The following is a 20,152-nucleotide window of genomic DNA, read 5'->3' as shown; positions in this document are numbered from 1 at the left end:
GCTGGCAGGCTATGGCATTCCCTGTTTCAGACCTCATACATAATAAGTCCAGACTGTAGGTCAGATTTACTTACTGCGAGGCCCTGCTCTTTGATAGGGATTTGATGGTGTGTGTTTTTGTTTGTAGGGGTGGGGGTGGGAAGTAACTGCTACTTGTGTGATATGGATTCCATATAGCCTGACAATGGGGTCTCCATGGTGTTGCTGTGGAACCAGCTAAGCTGCTAAGGATGAGCCAGCTGATGAAGTGATTTGGCAAGAGGCCTTTCTTGGCAGTCTAAATTTTGGAGTAAATTTGCTTGTGCTGCTGTGCATGATAGCCTTATAGCACTTGGGATGCCATCTTGGAATTAGCCAATTCTGGCTTCTAACTCCTCTCTTGGAAAAGAGGTTTAGGTTAGTCTGTATACCTGCCTCTACAAGCCATAGATTTTACACTGCCACTGACTTGGGGAAACTCTGACAAATCAAGGTGAATTATACTTAGATTGTTACTTAAGATTATGTCAAGTCAATAGTAATTTTTATGTCAAATAGGAGGGTTTTAAGTATACCTAATAAGTGATGAGTTACATAATTGGTTAATGCTTGTAACTAAAATACCGGTAACTAAGATGTTCCTTCTAGGAGAACAAAGCGTTATTGATTCAAAGTAAAAGCAGTGCACTGGAGACAAAAAAATTTAATGCCAATATTTTTTTTATGAAAGACTTCAAAATTACAAAGTTAACTAAGATGGAGGACCCTTTCATCAAGTTGGGTTCTGTCCCGGTGTACCGGTTCACAAGGGAATTACCATTGTTCTTTCTTTGTTTAGGAGTTATTGGTTAGCTATTGTGTATTGTTTGGTCTTTTGTATTGGCTCTTGTGAACCGGTACATGAGGACAGAACCTCAAGTTGGCTTTCTGTGTAGTTTTGAAAGTTGACTTCATCTATTTTGTTACCTCAAATCACTTTCAGTTAAACATGAACACAATTACTATCATGACACGTAACCTTTGATCATCTCATCCAACCTCCCATCTGTTGGTTCTGTGATGGAGGAACACCAAACTGTCTTGGCCATTGAAAGTCATTTGAGCTCACTTGAGGAATTGGTGGCATTTGCCCGCTGTGCAATGGAGGAAGGGGAGGGGGAGGCAGTGTCATGGCAGGGTGAGGTGGTCTGCCTTGAGGAGGTGGTACCCCATATGCTGTAGGTGTTTGTAGGGTGCTGACACCACCTGGAGGTGGAGGGTATACAGCACTGCTGGGCATGGGGGGGAGGGGTGGTGGGGGTACATTAGGAAAACCAGCGGGGGTAGCAAAGTGAGAATATCCTTGAGTTGGTGGCAAGTATGACTGGTTTTGAAACTGAGCAGGCAAGTGAAAAGAAGGCACAGAACCAAGGGTTCCGCTCCCCAGTGTAGGCTGAAATGAAGCATTTGTTGTCAATGTTGCAATTCCTGCTGGCTGTACTGTCTGTTGGTACACATTCATGGCATAGGCTTGATCTGAACTGTAAGATGAAGTTGCCACAGCAAAAGATGTCAAAGTAGGTTGTAAAGCAGCAGGTGCCACTGCTGCTGATGTTTCAATTATTTGTTTTCCTGTTTGAGCTGATGCAAATGTAGTGTCAACAGTTTGGGTGATCTTTGGTGGTTCAGTTGTCATTGTAGTTGCAATAGTAGGTGGCTGCTGCTGCTGCTGCTGCTGTGTGGAAACTGGGGCAGGACTGACATTCTCCACTTGTATTTGAGATGGTGTCAAGGCTGGAGGCAGTGGCTTTAGTGGTTCAGTAACAACCTGACTTGTAACAGTAGGAGCATCTGATGAAAGAACAAAATCCTTTAAAAAATTTTATTTACCTATACAATTTAGTTCCCAGATAAAGACAGACAAAGCTAGAAAAAAGGTGATCCAGTCACCCTGAATAACTTCTTTTTAATTAATTTTTTTTCCTTGGTCACTTATTCTCAGGACAAAGTAGTGAAAAAAAAAATCACATTTAAATATAGGGGTAAGTTTCTAATAGAAGAAACTGTGGTACTGCATCAGTAAGGGTACAACAAGATCATTATTTTTTTCAACTAAGTTGATACTGTAAATTGGCCACTGTAAAGAGATTGTAAGAGCAAATGACAGAGGGCTAACCCATTAAAACGTAAGCTTTAAAAACTCTTTACCATGACAAAATTTAAATTTACTTAATCAGCTGAGTTTAGAAAACCAAACTATCTTGTTATACCCTCCACAGCACCACAGTTTCCTTTTGAAACTTACCCTCCTTATTTACTTCTGACATTACAGCTTATTTACTTCTGACATTACAGCTTATTTACTTCTGACATTACAGCTTATTTACTTCTGACATTACAGCTTATTTACTTCTGACATTACAGCTTATTTACTTCTGACATTACAGCTTATTTACTTCTGACATTACAGCTTATTTACTTCTGACATTACAGCTTATTTACTTCTGACATTACAGCTTATTTACTTCTGACATTACTGCTTGTTTTTTGCAATTTCCACAAAACAAAACTCCAAGTGCACTCAAAATTGCCAGCCACAGCCATGCAGGCTAAATAAAGAAATCATACATGGCAACTAACATTGATTAGGCTTGTTCATACCTGGAGCCACTGTCTGCGATTTAATCTCTGAAGATGTACTTGTGTGTTTCTGACAGAGAAATAGTAAATAGAGTACTAAGAAAGATAGTAAATTTTGAGCTTGGTGAAGAAATAGAGGAATACAATGTTTGTCTTGACACAAGCACAGGACAAAGAAAAAAATTCTGATTCCCCATGAGGAAATGAACCTCAGTACTTTGGATTCTGCACGTCAATGTTCTACCACCAAGCCACAGAGACTAGGAAAAAATGTAATTTAAAAATATCAATCTGTCAAAAACTCATGAGTAAAAAAAGATCAATCATCTCTTAAAGTGCCCCTGAGACGAAAATTGACCATTTTATTCTGGCCTAAATTGTTTACACAATGTTGAATTGGATCAAGTTAAGACCCTTTTTGCCATTAAAAACTCAAAACAAACCTTCGATGACCAATTTTTACCGCTTCAAAGTCGTCCAAAAATCGTCTGCCATTGCTGAAAGCATGTTCCAGCCGAGCCCGCTAAAACGTCATCATGACGTCAAAGGCTCAACAAACTTATGCTTTGCTTTGTCACAACTCTCTATGTTCGCTGCACAGAGAATCACTGTTTCATTGTCAGTCGGGAAATGGCGACTTTTTCAGACAATGAATTGTCCCAGAAATCATCTGAAGCTTCTGTGGATAGTTTTGCACCGACAAACAATGAATTTTTGCTCTGCGAATAAAGATAAACAAAGAACAACACGGATTCCTCATGTGGCTTTTGTGGTCGCATCGCTTTATCAGCTTAGAACTGTATTTTTGCTTGTCGTAAGGAATTTTCCTTTTTTGTAAGAAATGATGGGGTGATTAGTAAATATAGTTTGCGGCAATGGCTAATTGTGTATCCGAAGGCGGATATTGGGAGTTTGTGAAAGCCATTTCCAAGCCATCAATGTGTTTTCCCTGATGCATTTGGTCAATGATCTCTTTAACCCTTTCCTATGTGTTTTTTACTATCCGTGCTTTGAGAGGTTTGAAGTGAACTCTGTTGTTGAGTTGCACTTTGGCCTCTTTTGTTTTTTCTGTCTTATTCATGATGACTATTGTTGTGTTGCTTCAGTGAGGTTTAAAGCAGAGTTTATTTCAACTCTTTTAGAGCCGTGACCTCATTGCGTTACAAAGTACAGTCTGCAAGTAGCGTTAAGACAAATTTCCAAGTAGCTCTGAAGGGCGATAGAAGACTGAACCGGTGGCATTCAGTTTGATATGAAACAGAAGTGGTTCTTTGTCTTGTTTGTGAAAGATGTAACGGAGGCGCATTCGTCTTGCGTATAAATCTCGCAAAAGTTGGCCTGATTTTAAATCCGTTTGTCACGGGTGTTGGGATGAATTTGAGATCCTTTGATAGCACGCTGACTTGGCTGTCAGATGGTGGATAGTTTGACAGGTTTTTAAAGAAATTTTAATTTTCTTGGTTTTTTGGCTTCAAGCCTACATTTTAAAGTGTTTTTACGCTCTGTGTCTGAAGCTGTTTATTCTGCTTTCGCTGATATTAAAGCCAGCTTTTTTTAGAATCAAAGCACACAATTATATTTTTCATCTCTTTGTATAAAAGTGAGCTCTTTGAGGTTAGAAATCTCAATCCTCAATTTGGCTATTTTATCATTCTTATTTACAATGTTCACCGAGTACTTTCCTTTGTGTAAGGTTTTATGCCAGAGAATAAAGGCTGATAGTTTGGAAAGAAACTGTTTGGGGCGGCGTCGGTGGGAGTAACGAAATAATTTGGATATATCAACAAAGTTGAAATGGTAAATTGGCCACCGTAATGATTACAAAAGCTGACGTTTTGAGTATTAGCCCTTTGTCGGAGCGAAGAGAGTTGTTAAAGGTGGATATTGATCAGTTCATATGTAAAGGTGACAAAATCCGTGGAGGTTCGTAGACTTCGCTTTTCGGCGTTGAGATCGCACTGAACCCGACAGAATTCTTCGCCTAGGTCCTTCAAAGTACACAGATCTCTCGAAACAGTCCTCCGAGAAGTGTTTGGAGTAGATCACAAATATTTCTGTAGGATTGAAGTTCACTCGACGAGGTCGCACAAATCGCATCCGTTTTTCCCGCTCTGATCTATTTGCAAGGTTCCGATGCAGAGAAAATAATACCTGCAGCATGGTCTGCATGATTACTTCAGCTTTGATTACACATCGATGCCCAGTCATTTTTGTTTAGTTTTTGTAAGAATAGAGTAAAGCACTCTGTTATGTTTGCTTGACATTTTGCCATGTGAGATTTTTGCGTTGAGCCTTTGACGTCACTTCCTCTGAGTCCTGCGATCAACTTCCGGAACATTATCAAATAATGGCGGACACGAAATCGTGAATTTAACAGCCTGAAAAAAGATATTTCTGGTGCTCGGTCTAAACTGAAATTTGGCAGAGTAAGTGAAGGAGACACACTGAACACGAAAATGGAAAAAGATGATGTACGAAAATTTTGATCACAGGGGCACTTTAACAAGAAAAACTCACTCTCTTCTTAGCAGCTGGTGGACTGGGGTTAATCATTGGACTAGAATGGTTTGAAGAGCTTCCTTCATCACTGGCTTCTGTTTTTCCCTTCTTTTTTTCACCACCATAGAGTTCCAGCATCAGATCACAAATATCTGCATTCAAAACATTTAATAAAAGAATTGTTTGTTTTGACAAGAACACCACTGTACAAGATAATTCAATGCAGCAGTTGTTGTAACAGTAAACTGCTATGACTCCTGCTTATGTGAAGCTGATATATGCGACAAGAAGTAAAAAAAGGCTGTGTTCGCACTTGGTGCTCCGGCACAGTGCCCAAGTACAATTCATGATGGGCACTAATGTGAACAAACCTTTTTCAAAGTACCCAAGCCAGAATTCAGGTACCCTGCCTGTGGGTGGATACAAGGTCTCCACCTTGTCATTGGGTAATGAACCAGGTACTGATTTATATCGGGTACCCAGTTTCTGAACACAGCACCATTTTGTCCTGGTGCCCTAGCCCTAATGTTCAGGCACCGTGTGTGAATGTAGCCTGAGATATACTATGACATTGACAGTTGTTCTTGCCACAGAATGAACCAGCTTGGAACTTCATCTCCTTCCACAAGAAGGCTATCTAATTCAAACACCTTTGAATGACCTGCAAAGCTTCCCAAATCTTGCTGCTGTGTGGCTGTTTCCATTACAACAATCAAAAACTTACCTTCAACCACAGACTCTGTAGCCCCCTTGGTGAATGAGTGGTACCATGTTTTGCCAGGAGTGCTAGAGGTGGCTTGTAAGTCATGGTTGTTGAACTTTGCTGCTAAAGCTATCATGGCAACTGAGATGACTTCAGGTTTGTATCTCAAACACAGAGGGGTAGACAAGCTGAAAGGTTTTAAATAGTGCCAATGAAAACCAATCATATAATTTATAAAAAAAATCTAAATAAGTCATCCCCATAGCCTAGCTTGTTAAAAATTAATCATGTCTAACCGTAGCTTGGTGCGCCCTGCCAGAAGTAGTCTACTCCAAAACAGAAATAATCTCCCAAACAGATTAAAGAAAAAAAACTTTGAGAATAGTTGATTTTACACTTAAAAATGACTTGGTCACCATTCTAAAATGTTACATTTGAAAAACAAACCTGTCATTTAAGAAAGTCCAAGCCATTTGAACCAGCTTGTTTATCTTTGCACGGTCACCTGGAAAGGTAAAGGGAGTGTTCATCATCAAGTTCCTCTCTCCCTTTCATGATCTTTCCAGTAATTATCCCTTCTGACTGCCATTAACACATTACCCTAATTAGCAGTTAGGTCACCACACAAGTCAAGCAGCCCACGCCAGCAAAGCTTATCTCCATTTAGACAAGGAGAATTGCTACCCTATCTGGATGGGGTACTGGAACCGAACATCATGAGGTTTTCTGGTAACCATTTTTAGGCGATCAATATAATTATAACTTCTCCCTATAATATCCATTCATTATCCAGCAAACAGGTAAGGAGAATACTCAAATGTATTAGATAGAAGTTGTAAGCTTAATCTAACACCAACTTCCTGTTACTAATTTACAAGGAAATGTAAAGCAGTCAGAGGAGAGAATTTACAATCAGAGAGGGAGAGAGAGAGAGAGATGAGTATCTTGCTCCTCATAATACTGCGCATGAGAATTTAATTATTTTGCCATGACATACAAGGCTTATCAGGAAGATGCTTGGTGAATATTCCTATTCAGCATATAAAGGTAAAAATAATTCATAATCCTAAAATAACAATGCAGAAATTTAGAACAGACTAAAACCTTTGAGTGCTTTTCCAAACTTGAGAAGACTTGGGTATGGGTGTTCCACTTGTAAATCAAACTTGATTGTTTGTAGTAAAACTCTTTCATACATCATCACTTCTTCCTGAAAATACAGAAAACAATCCAACACTGTTTACCGATCAAGTTACTTATCACACTCTGATGTGAATTTGGGAGAGAATTAGCTTTGATCCTTGTTTTACTGTAAATTAATTGATAACCTGAAATCACCTTGATAGAAATTTCAGAATGCTGTAAATTCTAAAAAAAATCTAAGATTCAACAAATAAAATAAGATATTTTACATGACAACCTTAAAATTTTGAAATTAATGCAACAATAATTAATTATTTATTACACGACTCGGGCAGTCAGAGGGCCAATAACTAAAATCAGAAATCAAAATGCTCTATTGCCGGTCAATATTCTCTCAGTATTGGACCCGGCACTGTCCTGAATGGTCCCGAATGATACCGCACTTGTGTCCCTTTGAACTTCAGTTGAATAATAAATCTCTTATTAACCAAGCTTGCTCGGGACCGTACTGGAAGAATATCGGCCCTCGGTCTTTTATCTTGCTCGGTCCGTACTGTCAAGACCTCAGGCCAATATTCTCCCAGTATGGCCCTCACGCTTGGTTAATAAGATATATTTACACCCCAACATCAGTATGCATATTCTCCATACTGTTCTGTAAACATTTCCTAAGGTGCTGACAAGGAGAATTTGTATTATATCAATCAAGAGCTTCTTTAGTTGGAGATCATTTCCTTTAGAATTGCATCATGGAATAAAATCTTGCATTCTGATTGGTTAATGAAATGAGGTATTTAGCATGGAATTGGGAGTGGAATTGCCAGTCACTGTCAGGATCAAAGAGTTAAATTGGGACTAGTTCATAACAGCTGTAAGACCTAATAAAACCTGAAACAGGCTTTCCTTTAAAAGTATTTAACCCTCTAACTCCCAAGATCTGATGCAAATTCTCCCCTGTAGCTACCACACATTTCCTTGTGAATTAGCAATGAGAATTTGGTGTTAGTTCTTATTAACCGAGTGGGAGGTCTGTATGGGAGAATCCTGACCGAGGTTGCCAGTACAGACCGAACGCAGTGAGGTCTGTACCAGTGACCGAGGTCAAGATTCTCCCATACAGACCGACCTAGCTCGGTTAATAAGATGTTTATTATATGGCTGTGTCTTATATGCCAATTTTTAATATTCTTTGTACCTTTTTTTTCTAGACTGGTCTAAATGCCGGTCTAGATGGGAAAATGTAGACCGCTTTCAATATTGATTTCAGCCAAACAAATTCATGAATTCGGTAGTTCCCAGTCTTTGTGAGACACAGCCATATAATAAATCAGGATAACAACTTCTACCTGATAAGTTTGAGTTCTCTCATTACCCATTTGCTGGATAATGTATGGAAATTATAATGAGAAGTTACATGTTGATCACTTCTGGGAGTTAAAAGGTTAAGACTTACCTTTGGATCCTCACCAAATGTTTCAAATTGATTGTCATGCAAAAGACTTTTGGATGTTTTAATGATATCACGGCATTTCTTTGGTGTTTCTTCTACCTTCCCAGCAAGAAATAAGCATGCTGCACCTGTAACCTGACAAATAAAAACAAAAAACAAAAAATGATTTCTTTTTTATTATTTGAGTCATTGTTTGTTGTAACTACAAAATGAGGAGAGAGCTTAAAACCTGGAAAAAATTTTTTTTCTTTTATAAACTAAGTAATGACAAAAGAAAACTATCTGTCTCTGGTATTTAAAACCTGAAAAATATTGTAGTTATCAGCATGGGAAAAAGTTCGTGTCACTGGCCTGGCACACCACCAACAAGAAAGTTGGTTCTTGGTCTCTTTCTAATATTTCTGCCTCTGGAGTGAGGAAAAGGAGAGGCAGGGATAAATGTTGACCAACAAGCTAGATTGCTGCAACTCTCTATATATCTTATTAACCAAGTGCGAGGGCTGTACTGGGAGAATATCGGCCTGAGGTCCGTACAAAAAAGATAGAGGGCCGATATTCTTCCAGTACGGTCCCGAGCAAGCTTGGTTAATAAGAGATTTATTATACGACTGAAGTTCAAAGGGACACAAGTGGAGTATCATTTGGGACCATTTGGGACAGTGCCCGGTCCAATACTGAGAGAATATTGACTGGCAATAGAGCATTTTGATTGGTTGATTTTAGTTATCGGCCCTCTGACTGCCCGAGTCGTGTAATAAAATTATAATAGAGCATCCACCTTGGAGATCTGATGCTCTAAGGTTCATATCTTAACCGTGTACTAAATAAGATGTATTCTCTACCCACTTGCTCACATAGAGTGTTTTAAAAATGTCTTTCTATAGTCAATGGCCAAGCTCATTATTCACTGCCCTTATCAATTCAATTGATTACTTGATTACAAATGGACAGCCCGGAAAGAGTTCCATATAACCCCATACATCAAATTTTATGCATTCTATTTCATAAAGACTAAATATAAAGGTTTCTTTGCAACGCTCTATGCATAATTGATGTATGGGGTTATATGGAACTCTTGCCAGACAGCCCTAACCTACAAAAACCCAAAATAAAATAATCAAATAAAGAATCTCAGTAAAAAAAACAACAAAAAAACAGAAAATCTCAAGTGACTGTAAGAGCTGTTTAAAAGTAAATGTGTACAATAAATCTACTGGGGGGCCAAATCCCTGGAGTTTTCCAGTTTATTTTGCATCAAACATACCCATCGAGGAAAGTTCTTGAATGACTGCACCATGTAAAACCTGTGAAAGTAAACTGCTCCTGTGGCCATGGTGTCGTAACGTCTAAAGTTCACTTAGTCAAGAAGAAACATTTGTGAATTGTGGCCACAAATCACATGTGCAAATCTGGTAAAATATTTTCAATCTACAACAAAGGAGCTTTGCTGATTTGTCGAAAAATCCTTAAAAAATCTTTTTTATTCACACTTGTTCCATCTCTGTAACCACGGCACGAAAGGAAAAAATGAAAAAAATTGAGTGGTTAGCGAATTTTTCAAGATATGTACATTTGTATTTGTCTCTGCCTATCGTGTAGTAAGCTTCACGAGAAGTAGCCAATATGGCACAGTATTCAGCAGCGGATCCACCAAAATATCTTACAGGAAAACTCCGAAGGATACATTTTCGAAAACAAAATATGAGGTTAGGATACAATCTCATTCGATTTCCACAGTTCATTATGAAGCGGGTTCCCTCTCTTCTGTAGCGTATTTCAGTCGTGTAATCGATGCCATCAAGCCTGGAAGGCGTTCGTAACAATCCCTCTTTACTAAAGTACCAGTTAGGCATTACTGATCCAGTTCCACCAAGAAATTAACAGCTTTGGAACACTTTCACGCTTCATCATCTATCTCGTCTGCCATGTTGAACGATATTGTACCGCAATGTTTCATCTGGCTCGGCTACCAAGCTAGTCTTTGAAGTAGGACCCAGCGCCCATCGACCGTCCTCTATTTCTCCGACAAAGCAATGGCTGCTGGTGTAAGTGTCTTGTGATTTGAATCCTCATTCCTTTAGAGCAATCGCTTGGTATTTGATGATTCCAGTACGTGTTCTAAGCGTAGAGAAAATTTATGGTTCCTCATGTTGTGTTATTTTTATATTTTACAGGCCTTGTATACTTACCCCGACAACTTTCGGGCCTACAAAATCCTCATCGCTGCTGAGTACAGCGGTGCGAAAATTACTCTTCCACCCTTTAAGTTTGGTGAGACAAACCAATCGGCGGAGTTTTTGAAAAAATTCCCACTTGGAAAGGTACTTCTTAGACCTTGATTAAAAAAGTCCTTAGTAAATTTACTATATATAGAAGGTATAATGTTGCCTGCTATTTCCAAATGGAACAAATGTTGTACATGACTGTACTGTAACCACAGGCAGCCCAAGCTCTCTTTGAGAACCACACAAGGAACACAATTTGCATATAGGTTTATAAGGATTTGTATGGGATTTTCTACAAGATAGCCATAGAGATAGTTAAAAGTGAAAATATTAAATAAAAATGGCTTACCTTATTCCATACGTGTGTTGCTCTCTCCTGGTGTCGTTATTTTACCGATTTCACTTCATTTAATCGGTTTTTTTAAATCCTGGTTTTCTCTTCTTAAAGAGAAGACAAGGCCGAACACTTCTGTCCAGACAGCCTCCCGAATGAAGTAAAAAATCCCAAGCTAAAATGTACCCACGGCCACAAATCTGCCACACAATTCAAGGGCAAAGGTTGACCTTTCATTTCGATTCTCTAGCCACACAATCTCTGCCCTGCGATCGACACCAGGTGGCTCTTCATGTCCTCAGTGAAACATTAAAACGTTTGTAGACATCTGAGTCCTTTTTAAACACGACACAACGACTGTTGAAATTGGTTTGGTAACCTAGTCATGTTGGCAAACCAAGACTCGTGGGGGTACTAAACCTGAGGGGACCCCGGGTTTTACAAGAAGTTTGTTTGACAAGTTGAGGTCTAGTACCCTTGCGAGTCCTGGTTTGCCAACATGACGAGGTTACCAAGCCGGTTTCAACGGTTGTTGTGTCGTGTTTAAAAAGGACTCGGTTGTCTACAAACGTTTTAAGGTTTCACTGAGGACTCGAAGAGCCGCCTGGCGTCGATCGCAGGGCTGAGATTGTGTGGTTAGAGAATCAAAATGAAAGGTCAACATTTGCCCTTGAATTCTGCGGTGGATTTGTGGCAGTGGGTACATTTTAGCTTGAGATTTTTTACTTCGTTCGGGAGGCTGTCTGGACAGAAGTGTTCGGCCTTGTCTTCTCTTTAAGAAGAGAAAACCAGGATTAAGGTAAGCCATTTTTATTTAATATTTTCACTTTTAACTATCTCTACGGCTTTCTTGTAGAAAATCCCATACAAATCCTTATAAATTGATATGCAAATTGTGTTCCTTGTGTGGTTCTCAAAGAGAGCTTGGGCCGCCTGTGCTGTAACAAGAGATGTGCATACTCACGTAATTAATTGATTAATCAATTGTAAGAGAGATCTATGCAATTTATCTCTTTTGATAGAGACTAACTTTAGAATTTAAGTCAATTAACTAATTTAATTTTGTCTATTCCATTACCAATTTTTTTTTTATCACAAGTGTGTGGTCCAGGGCTAGAGAGACCCACTTCAATCAACCCTTTTAACTCCCAGAAGAGATGAACATGTAATTTCTCCCAATAATATCCATACAGAATTCAGCCAACAGGTAATGGGAATATGCAAACTTATCAAGTAGAAGTTCTTGTCTTGATCATGATCTAACTTCAAATTCTTGTGACTAATTTACAAGGGAATCTGCTGCAGCCAGAGGGGAGAATTAACAATCAGATCATGGGTTTAAAAGCAGGGGCACAGCCAGGATTTTTCAAAGGGGGGGTCCTAGAGGCTACTCACCATTTACAGCGCTGCTCTCCCGCTTGTATCAGGGGGCTCAGTTGTATTATCGCCGCATGAAGGCCCATATCAATGGCTTTTACGGCCAAGATATTGTCATGGCGTTTTCGCCACCTGAATATTGTAGGTTGTTTGCTCTAAAGAAGACTGACCAAAGGGAGGTCACGGGCACCCCAGGACCCCCCCCTGGCTATGCCCTTGAAAAGGGGTAACAGTGACTAACTTCAATCAAGATTGATCAGTCAATCAAACAAACAATCAATCAAACAAGAAATAGTATTTATGATAACACAGCAAACAGTTGATAGGAGCTAGCAAGTAATTTTATGTGGCCATGTTATTTGGAAATATAAGGCACAATTTACCCTATATATATATATATATATAAGCCACAAATTGACCCTTGCTCACCATAGAGTCTCCAGTAGCTCAGTGGTTGGAGCATCCGACTAGATCACGGAGGGTCGTGGGTTCAAGTCCCATCTGGGGCTCGGATTTTTTCTATTACACTAAAAATTGTTTCAAATTTACTCTTTGTAGAAAAAAATGTCAAATTCTGCCTTAACCCATTAAGGTCCAAAGCCCTCAGCCCAGACCACCCCTGAAAATCCAGACAAAATGGCTGTCCAATTAAAAAAAACCACATGGTCCAAACAAATTTACCATTTTATGTCTTGGTTTTACTCTTCAGCAGTGAAACTTTAAAACATGATTGCCAATACAATAAAGAATTACTTAAACTGCTTAAATACTGAAGATGTATGTTATGCTTTTTTAAAAAAAATATTAAAGTATGGACATCAAGTAAACAAAGTGACCATCGCTGTACTACCTACTATGTACAAGGAAATGAAAACATCTTAAAACCACAGTAAGTCTCAATTGCTGCTCTTAACTCAGCAGAAATGCAAACAAAAAGAATTAGTCAAAAACATTTTGCATTAAAACAGGCCATCTCACGGGTAAGAGAGTGAAATTCGTAAGTTTTCTTGCACAGATCAAATTTGAATTTACCGCCAGTGCTGACATCAGTGAACGTCACGAGGTAAAAAAAACTAGAAGTTACGAGTTAAGCCTACACAGACCTGGCAGTAAATTGTCTATGGAAGTATTGAAGAATGAAATAACTATCGATTGAATAGAACCCTTTCAGTTAGAGACTACGAACAAAGCTTAGATTATACCAAACAAAGAAAGTTGTTTTTATCTTTGACCAGTTCACGACTTGCAAAGTGAAGGTGAAATGAAATTGGGCTTTACGGCCTAATACAGCGCTCCAAAGAACGAAAAAAAAAAAAGGTACAATTTAAGATCAAAGGTTAAGTGTTTTTTAAGAGTTAATTTCCTTCGTGCTATTTTGAAAAGCAGGAGAGTTCGCCACGCATTTGCTGACATAATGCAACGCCGCATTGCTCACAAGCATATGTTTCGAAGGCGCGTCTATCACTTTGCTTTCTCCCATCGTCGATGAAAAGATTAAGGAAATCTTTCGATGTTGCACCCTCGCCCAGATCTTTCGTTGGGCCATGAGGAAATTATGGTGAACTCTTCGATGTCAATTTCACTCAATGTGTTTGACCATTGAACCCCAAAGGCATATCTTTGTTGTCGCTATCTACTTCATCGTCGTCTTCTTCTTTGCTAGCAAAAATATGGACATCGGAGTTTGTTCCCCCTTAGCGCTTGCCGAAATCAAAGATCTACCCGATTTCTCCATCAACATCACGCAGATTTTTCTTGTAGCCTTCTCTGCCGTTCCTGTCGATTTTCAGCCACTTCGAGAGAGAAAAACCAGGAAAGATTTCTTCTTCATCGGAAGAACGCGAAGTATCGTCAAATCCGCGAGAAGCCACGCTAAAATACTGAATGCTATTTTCAAAAATTCGCTAAAAATCACACACGAATCGCTGAATGAAAAACATAACATCAAATGAAAGGTTAATTTATGCAGGTCACGTTCAGTTATATTTCAATACCCAGGGGACTACGGTTTCTTAGCTACAGCCAATAAAAACGAGTCATATCTGACAGGGCGCATGAGGGCGCACTGGATTTTCAGAGGGGTTTTATTTCCGGGCGCATGAGGGCGCACTGGACGTCAATGGGTTAAGTAAGAGAAGTCTGAATTTTAAAAAGGTTCTCTAATATCTCTTTGTCTTGTTTTTTCGTAGGTTCCAGCATTTGAGACCCAAGATGGAAAGTGCATTTATGAAAGCAATGCCATTGCTTACTATGGTAATTTTGCTTTGATATTTTTATTTTGTAACGACTGAACTCCCATGAGTGATTGAGACAGAATATCTCCTCATGTTATCAATACTTTATCAAGCAGAAAAGTGACGAGAATAAAGAAAAATATCAGTGAAAGGATAATAAGTTGATCCAAAACCAGATTCTCCAAACTAACATCATGAGAATTGTATGGTAGACAGAAAATATATCTTATTAACCAAGCGCGAGTGCCATACTGGGAGAATATTGGCCCGAGGTCTTGACAGTATGGACCGAATGTAGCGAGGTCCGTACCAAAAAGACTGAGGGCCGATGTTCTTCCAGTACGGTCCCGAGCAAGCTTGGTTAATAAGAGATTTATTATACGACTGAAGTTCAAAGGGACACAAGTGTGGTATCATTCGGGACAGTGCCCGGTCCAATACTTAGAGAATATTGGATCGGCAATAGAGCATTTTGATTGGTTGATTTTAGTTATTGGCCCGAGGCATGTAATAAAGAGAATTACTAACAAGGTCTTATCAGTGAAAGGGTTAATTGACCCAGCTGAATCATTATTATACAAGGGTGGATAAGGCAAGAGTCAGGTGAAGCAACCTCTATTCAGCTAATATATAATTGAATCTCTTTTTTTCTTGGAGATTAAAGGGTTAGACTCCCTGGACTCCTTCAAGGGCAAGCTCAAATCTTTTTTCTTCTGGCATCTGCATTATGTTTTTGGGATAATATTCGCTCTTACAAGATTATTTGTCCAAAATGCAGAAGAGTGAATATAAGAAAAGCACGTTCTTGTTAAGATGCTTTTATCTAATCATATATGTGTTTTGTTTTTTAGGTTTATGGGGTTGGGTAAGGTGGGTGAACCTTGTAGGGAATGCTATATCCTTTTGTTCTAACACCTGTATATATTCTATATGTACAAATCTTGAAATAAATAAATAAATAAATAGATAACCAAACTGAGGATTACATGATATTTTTATTAACATCACAATATCCTCATATTCATTCAGTGTCCAATGATCAACTGCGAGGGAAGACACCTGTGGAAGGAGCATTGATCCAACAGTATGTGAACTTTGCTGACCAAGAAATCTTGCCTGCTGTAGCCACCTGGGTCTTTCCAACCCTTGGTTTGATGCAGTTTAACAAACAGGTGTGCATTTTTTTTCTTTTCAATCAAGCCCTAGATCTTTAAGTGTTGTCATCCAGGTCCTGAAATATAATTAATTCTTTTCATTGGCATTGATTTGCCTGAAATTAGTTGTAAACTTTTTTACAGGCCACTGATAAAGCCATGGAAGATGTGAAGAAGGCTTTGACAGTACTAAACAGTGCTCTCTTAACCAAGACATTCCTTGTGGGTGAGCGTGTGACACTTGCTGACATTGCAGTTGGTTGCAATCTTCTTATGCTGTATAAACAGGTTAGTCGCAAGAAGAATTAAAGGGGTGGGTGTCCACAAACAAACCAGGTTGGGCAGCAGTGGTGGATAGCAGTGGGAGGGGGGAGAGGGGATTGGGTGGTATTATAAGATAATCTGGTTTTATCAACTGAGTTGATAATGTAAACTGGCTATTGAGGAGTCTCTAAAGCTAATGTTTCCAGCTTTAACCCTTTGTCCTTACAACCATTTGCCCTTTGCTCTTATGCAGGGCTAATGCTTGAATTATCAGCTTTAGAAACTCTCTGGCATGGCCAAAAGTTGATCGAGCCAAATTATCTAGTGACATAAATAATTTTTTTTGTACTGTGGATTGAGTGATCTACATTCAAGCTATGCAGGGTGGCTCTTAGTGGCTCTCACAAACCTGAAATGAACAACTTACAACCATTTTTAGAAATTCAAGAGGTGTTGTGGCCTTATTCTCTGAGCAGTGAACTCTGGATCGAGAGATCAAGATGTGAGCCTGTAGGGTGTCATTTTGCTGTGTTCGTAGGCAAAATCACTTTACTCTCAGGATGTACTTGTCTTACCTCTCAGGAGCATGGAAGAGTTGTAGAAAATCTAGAGGGAAATTTGACGAATTGCAGGGAGTAACCTTGAATAGATTAGTCAAGAAGGACCATGAGAATAGAATTGAATGAAATAATATGAAACAATATGACAAAAATTGTGATTTTCAGAGGGATAGGGTGTTCAAATCAGAGCACTTTAGTGGGTGGGGTACAGACATGTTTTTCACAAACAACACAATAAAATGGTAAAAAGTAAATGATTTGAATTACAGGTGATGGAGCCAAGTTTCAGAGCCCAATTTGGTAATGTGAACCGATGGTTTCTCACAATTGTGAATCAGCCTCAGTTCAAGAAAATCCTTGGTGAAGTGAAACTTTGTGAAACCATGGCGAAGTTTGATGGTGAGCCCTAGTTTCTCTCTGTGGTGAACCAAGACAGACCCATTACAAATTATAACATAACCAAAGTAAAGCGCGCGCTCTGATTGGTCAATTTAAAGTCCCCCATTTGCCCATGGGTGTACGCTGCTGACATGAGCAAATGCAAAGACTATTTTTCCGCGCGCGCTTGTTTTTTCTGCTCACGTAAGATTTGTTAAATAAAAGGGAACTCTTTAGCTACAATGTATCGATGTTATGTTATAAAACAAATGGTAAACACCACAGCGTACACTATTGAGTTATGGATGCACTTGGGAGGTTTGCTAAGCACTCCAGAAGCTAGAGTTACGTTTCTTTTGCGCTTAGCAACCTCCCGCGTGCATCCATAACTCAATAGTGTACGCTGTGGTGTTTACCATTTGTTAAATTTCATCTGTTAAGCTCTAAGAGTGACCAGCATCTAATTTCTCATTACAGTAGTACAGCTGAACCATTTTTTAAGATCATGAGATCAAAGGAAATGATCACTAACATAAGGAGCCTTTTAAACAAATTCTCCTTTTTCAAGAGCACCTAAGGAAATGTATGGCGAAGAGTATGGAGAATATGGATACAGATGTTGGGGTGAATTTTGATCAACGTACAGTAGGTACATTTACTTCTGTGGCCTGTGTCTGGCTCCAGACTGCTACATCAACGTCTCAGAAAAGGGAGGGATTAGCAGTTGGTAGAATTAAAGAAAGGAACACCAGTGGGTTTACATTTTTTCAAGTGTTGAAGGGTACTCACTTTATTAACCCAGATTTGAGTTGACAAAGGCACCTTACTAGAAATATTAAGCATCTCCTTGGTAGGTAATAGAGTCTACATGCAGGCTGGTAGGAGTACAAAAGAGGCAGTCAACGTAGAAAAATAAGCTGATGTGGACTTGGCACTATAGTTAATTTATTCCTCTTTACCTCTTCAGGGAAGAAATATGCTGAACTCCATCCCAAACAAGATGAGAAGAAAGAGAAGAAACCCAAAGCAACCAAAGAGGAGAAACCAAAACAAGAAAAGCCCAAGAAAGAAAAGAAGGAAAAACCAAAAAAAGAAGAGGATGATGAGGAGGATGACTTACCAAAACAACCGAAAGCTAAAGACCCATATGCCGGCCTACCAAAGAGGTCAGGAGACTGCTCTACTTCATTAAACATTGGCACATTCTACCTTTCAAATTTAGAATCCTAGAGCTTATTCTCCAAATTGTCTTCTTTACATTCCTCTACGGGATGTCCCTGAAAATTTTTTGCTGTATCAAAATTTCCAGCAAACATGCAAAAAAAAAAAAAACAAAAACAAAAACAAAAAACCCCTGAAGATCCAGCTGGTCCTTTGGAATGTGATGGAAATGTGGCAAGGTATCAAATTTATTTGTATGAAATGATCACATCTGAGATTCTTGACCCTTTTAACTCTTACGAGTGACCAAGACAGAATTTCCCCTTACTATACTGATACAAAATTGAGCAGACAAGTGATGAGAATAAAGAAAGTTAGGGTTACAATTAGTTGATCCAATACCAAATTCTCCAAACTGATATCTTAAAAATTGTGTAGCAGACAGTAGGGAGAATTAGTATTGAGATCTCAGGAGTGAAATTATTAATAAATGATTACCCTCGGTGGTTTTTTCCTCAGCTCATTTGATATGGATGCTTTTAAACGTGTTTACTCCAATAAAGACACTGCGACTGAGGCCATCCCATACTTCTGGGAACATTTTAACAAGGAGGACTTTTCCATTTGGCTGGCAGAGTACATGTATGATGATGAACTGTCAAGGGTCTTTATGTCCTGTAACTTGGTCAGTGGAATGTTTCAGCGCCTGGATAAACTTCGCAAGACAGCATTTGCCAGTGTCGGTATATTTGGAGTAGATGGCGATGTCTCTATCTCAGGCGTTTGGATCTTCCGCACACAAACTGTTGCTTTTGAGGTTGGCTTTAAAGTTTCTTTTCTCTGTGTTTTGTTTGTTTTGTGGTTAATTTTGCTCTAGATCCTGCCTACTGTTCAACATTGATTCTTGACTACCCCTCCAGAACTTGTATTAAAATGCAAAGGGGGTCAAAATTTTGAATGGCTCGGCATTAGAATTTTTTTACAGTTGGGGTGCTTACCTCTGAAATCAGCTCTGTTTACCTGAAGTTTCACCCAAGAGGAAGTATTTTCTTCTCAGTATAAACATAAACTTTGTGTCAAATTTGAATCTGATGTAGACGTAGAGCAATCCCTGCTTTTTTGGGGAGTTCACTGGTCAAGGTAAAAGCATGCACTGCTCCCAGTCTAAATTGGACCTGGAAACAGGGAATGAAAGGAAATTTCTTGAATTTTCCATCACTTGGTTGATTTGATTATTTGTGTTTGATATAAACTAAAGATATAACTTTTCATAAGCTGCATTGCATTTATGTAAAAAGCCCCAATGATTATTTATATCATAGAGTAGTGGACCGAACAACTGTGTGGAAATCCATTTAATACTTGTATGAGGGGCACCATGAAAGGAAGCTTGTAGTAGTTGCTCTTAACTGTGTTCCTTAAGATAATTTGGTCTTATCAACTAAGTTGATAATGTAAATTGGCCACCCTAGTCAAGTTTCAAAGCTGATGTTTCAAGCATTAGCCTTCATCAGAGCCCTGCCAAAGGGCTAATGCGCAAAATGTCAGCTTTGAAACTCTTTATGGTGGCCAATTTGGATTGTTAACTCACTTGATAAAACCAAATTATCTTGTACTCCCACTGACAAGGCACCTTACTTTCTTTAGAAACCTACCCCCTTTTTTCATGTATTCTATGAAAGTCTTTGCTTTAGTTGACATAAAAGTGTTTGACCCCTCTTCCTCTTATTTACTAAAATTGAATGCTTTCCTTTTGTAGCTGAATGAAGACTGGGCCATTGACTCTCCATCGTACAAGTTCACTAAATTGGATGTAGATAATCCAGAACATAAGAAGCTCATTGAGGAGTACTTTTTGTGGGAAGGAGACTTTGGTGGAAAGAAACAAAAATTCAACCAAGGAAAGATCTTTAAATAGACTGTTACATCTGTAGCAACAATTTAAATGAATAAATAAGTGGTATGATACCAGAGCAGTCTTGATTAGAATTGTTTTGTTTGGTCTTTTTGTACTAGACTATGCTTTTGTTGGGGAATAATCTTGTGCAGAAAGGTTTGCATGTGACTGGTGT

General features: G+C 38.9%; 2 protein-coding genes across 3 annotated transcripts; one reads left to right on the top strand and one right to left on the bottom strand.

Moving 5' to 3' along the window:
• Positions 1 to 666: 666 nt before the first annotated feature.
• LOC111334962 (uncharacterized) lies at positions 667 to 10,355 on the bottom strand. Of its 2 annotated transcripts, none has more exons than XM_088763281.1 (9): positions 10,110 to 10,355; positions 9,658 to 9,739; positions 8,397 to 8,528; positions 6,905 to 7,010; positions 6,248 to 6,305; positions 5,822 to 5,988; positions 5,116 to 5,249; positions 2,620 to 2,668; positions 667 to 1,809 (listed from the first exon to the last, which is right to left on the bottom strand). In XM_088763281.1, the coding sequence occupies exons 1-9, from the start codon at positions 10,244 to 10,246 to the stop codon at positions 1,004 to 1,006; spliced, it is 1,671 nt and encodes a 556-aa protein (XP_088619407.1). In that variant the 5' UTR covers positions 10,247 to 10,355; the 3' UTR covers positions 667 to 1,003. The 2 variants fall into 2 exon arrangements, with proteins under 2 accessions (XP_088619407.1, XP_088619408.1); XM_088763282.1 differs by having other exon boundaries at positions 10,078 to 10,219.
• LOC111334961 (elongation factor 1-gamma) lies at positions 10,320 to 20,053 on the top strand. Its single transcript, XM_022940774.2, has 9 exons — positions 10,320 to 10,438; positions 10,568 to 10,714; positions 14,519 to 14,582; positions 15,593 to 15,735; positions 15,862 to 16,005; positions 16,811 to 16,940; positions 17,887 to 18,085; positions 18,600 to 18,897; positions 19,840 to 20,053. The coding sequence occupies exons 1-9, from the start codon at positions 10,427 to 10,429 to the stop codon at positions 19,996 to 19,998; spliced, it is 1,296 nt and encodes a 431-aa protein (XP_022796509.1). The 5' UTR covers positions 10,320 to 10,426; the 3' UTR covers positions 19,999 to 20,053.
• Positions 20,054 to 20,152: the final 99 nt, after the last annotated feature.

The sequence above is a fragment of the Stylophora pistillata genome, chromosome 6 (assembly GCF_964205215.1).
Source record: "Stylophora pistillata chromosome 6, jaStyPist1.2, whole genome shotgun sequence".
NCBI classification, from domain to species: Eukaryota; Metazoa; Cnidaria; class Anthozoa; order Scleractinia; family Pocilloporidae; genus Stylophora; species Stylophora pistillata.
This window is presented reverse-complemented; position numbering and strand designations above follow the sequence as displayed.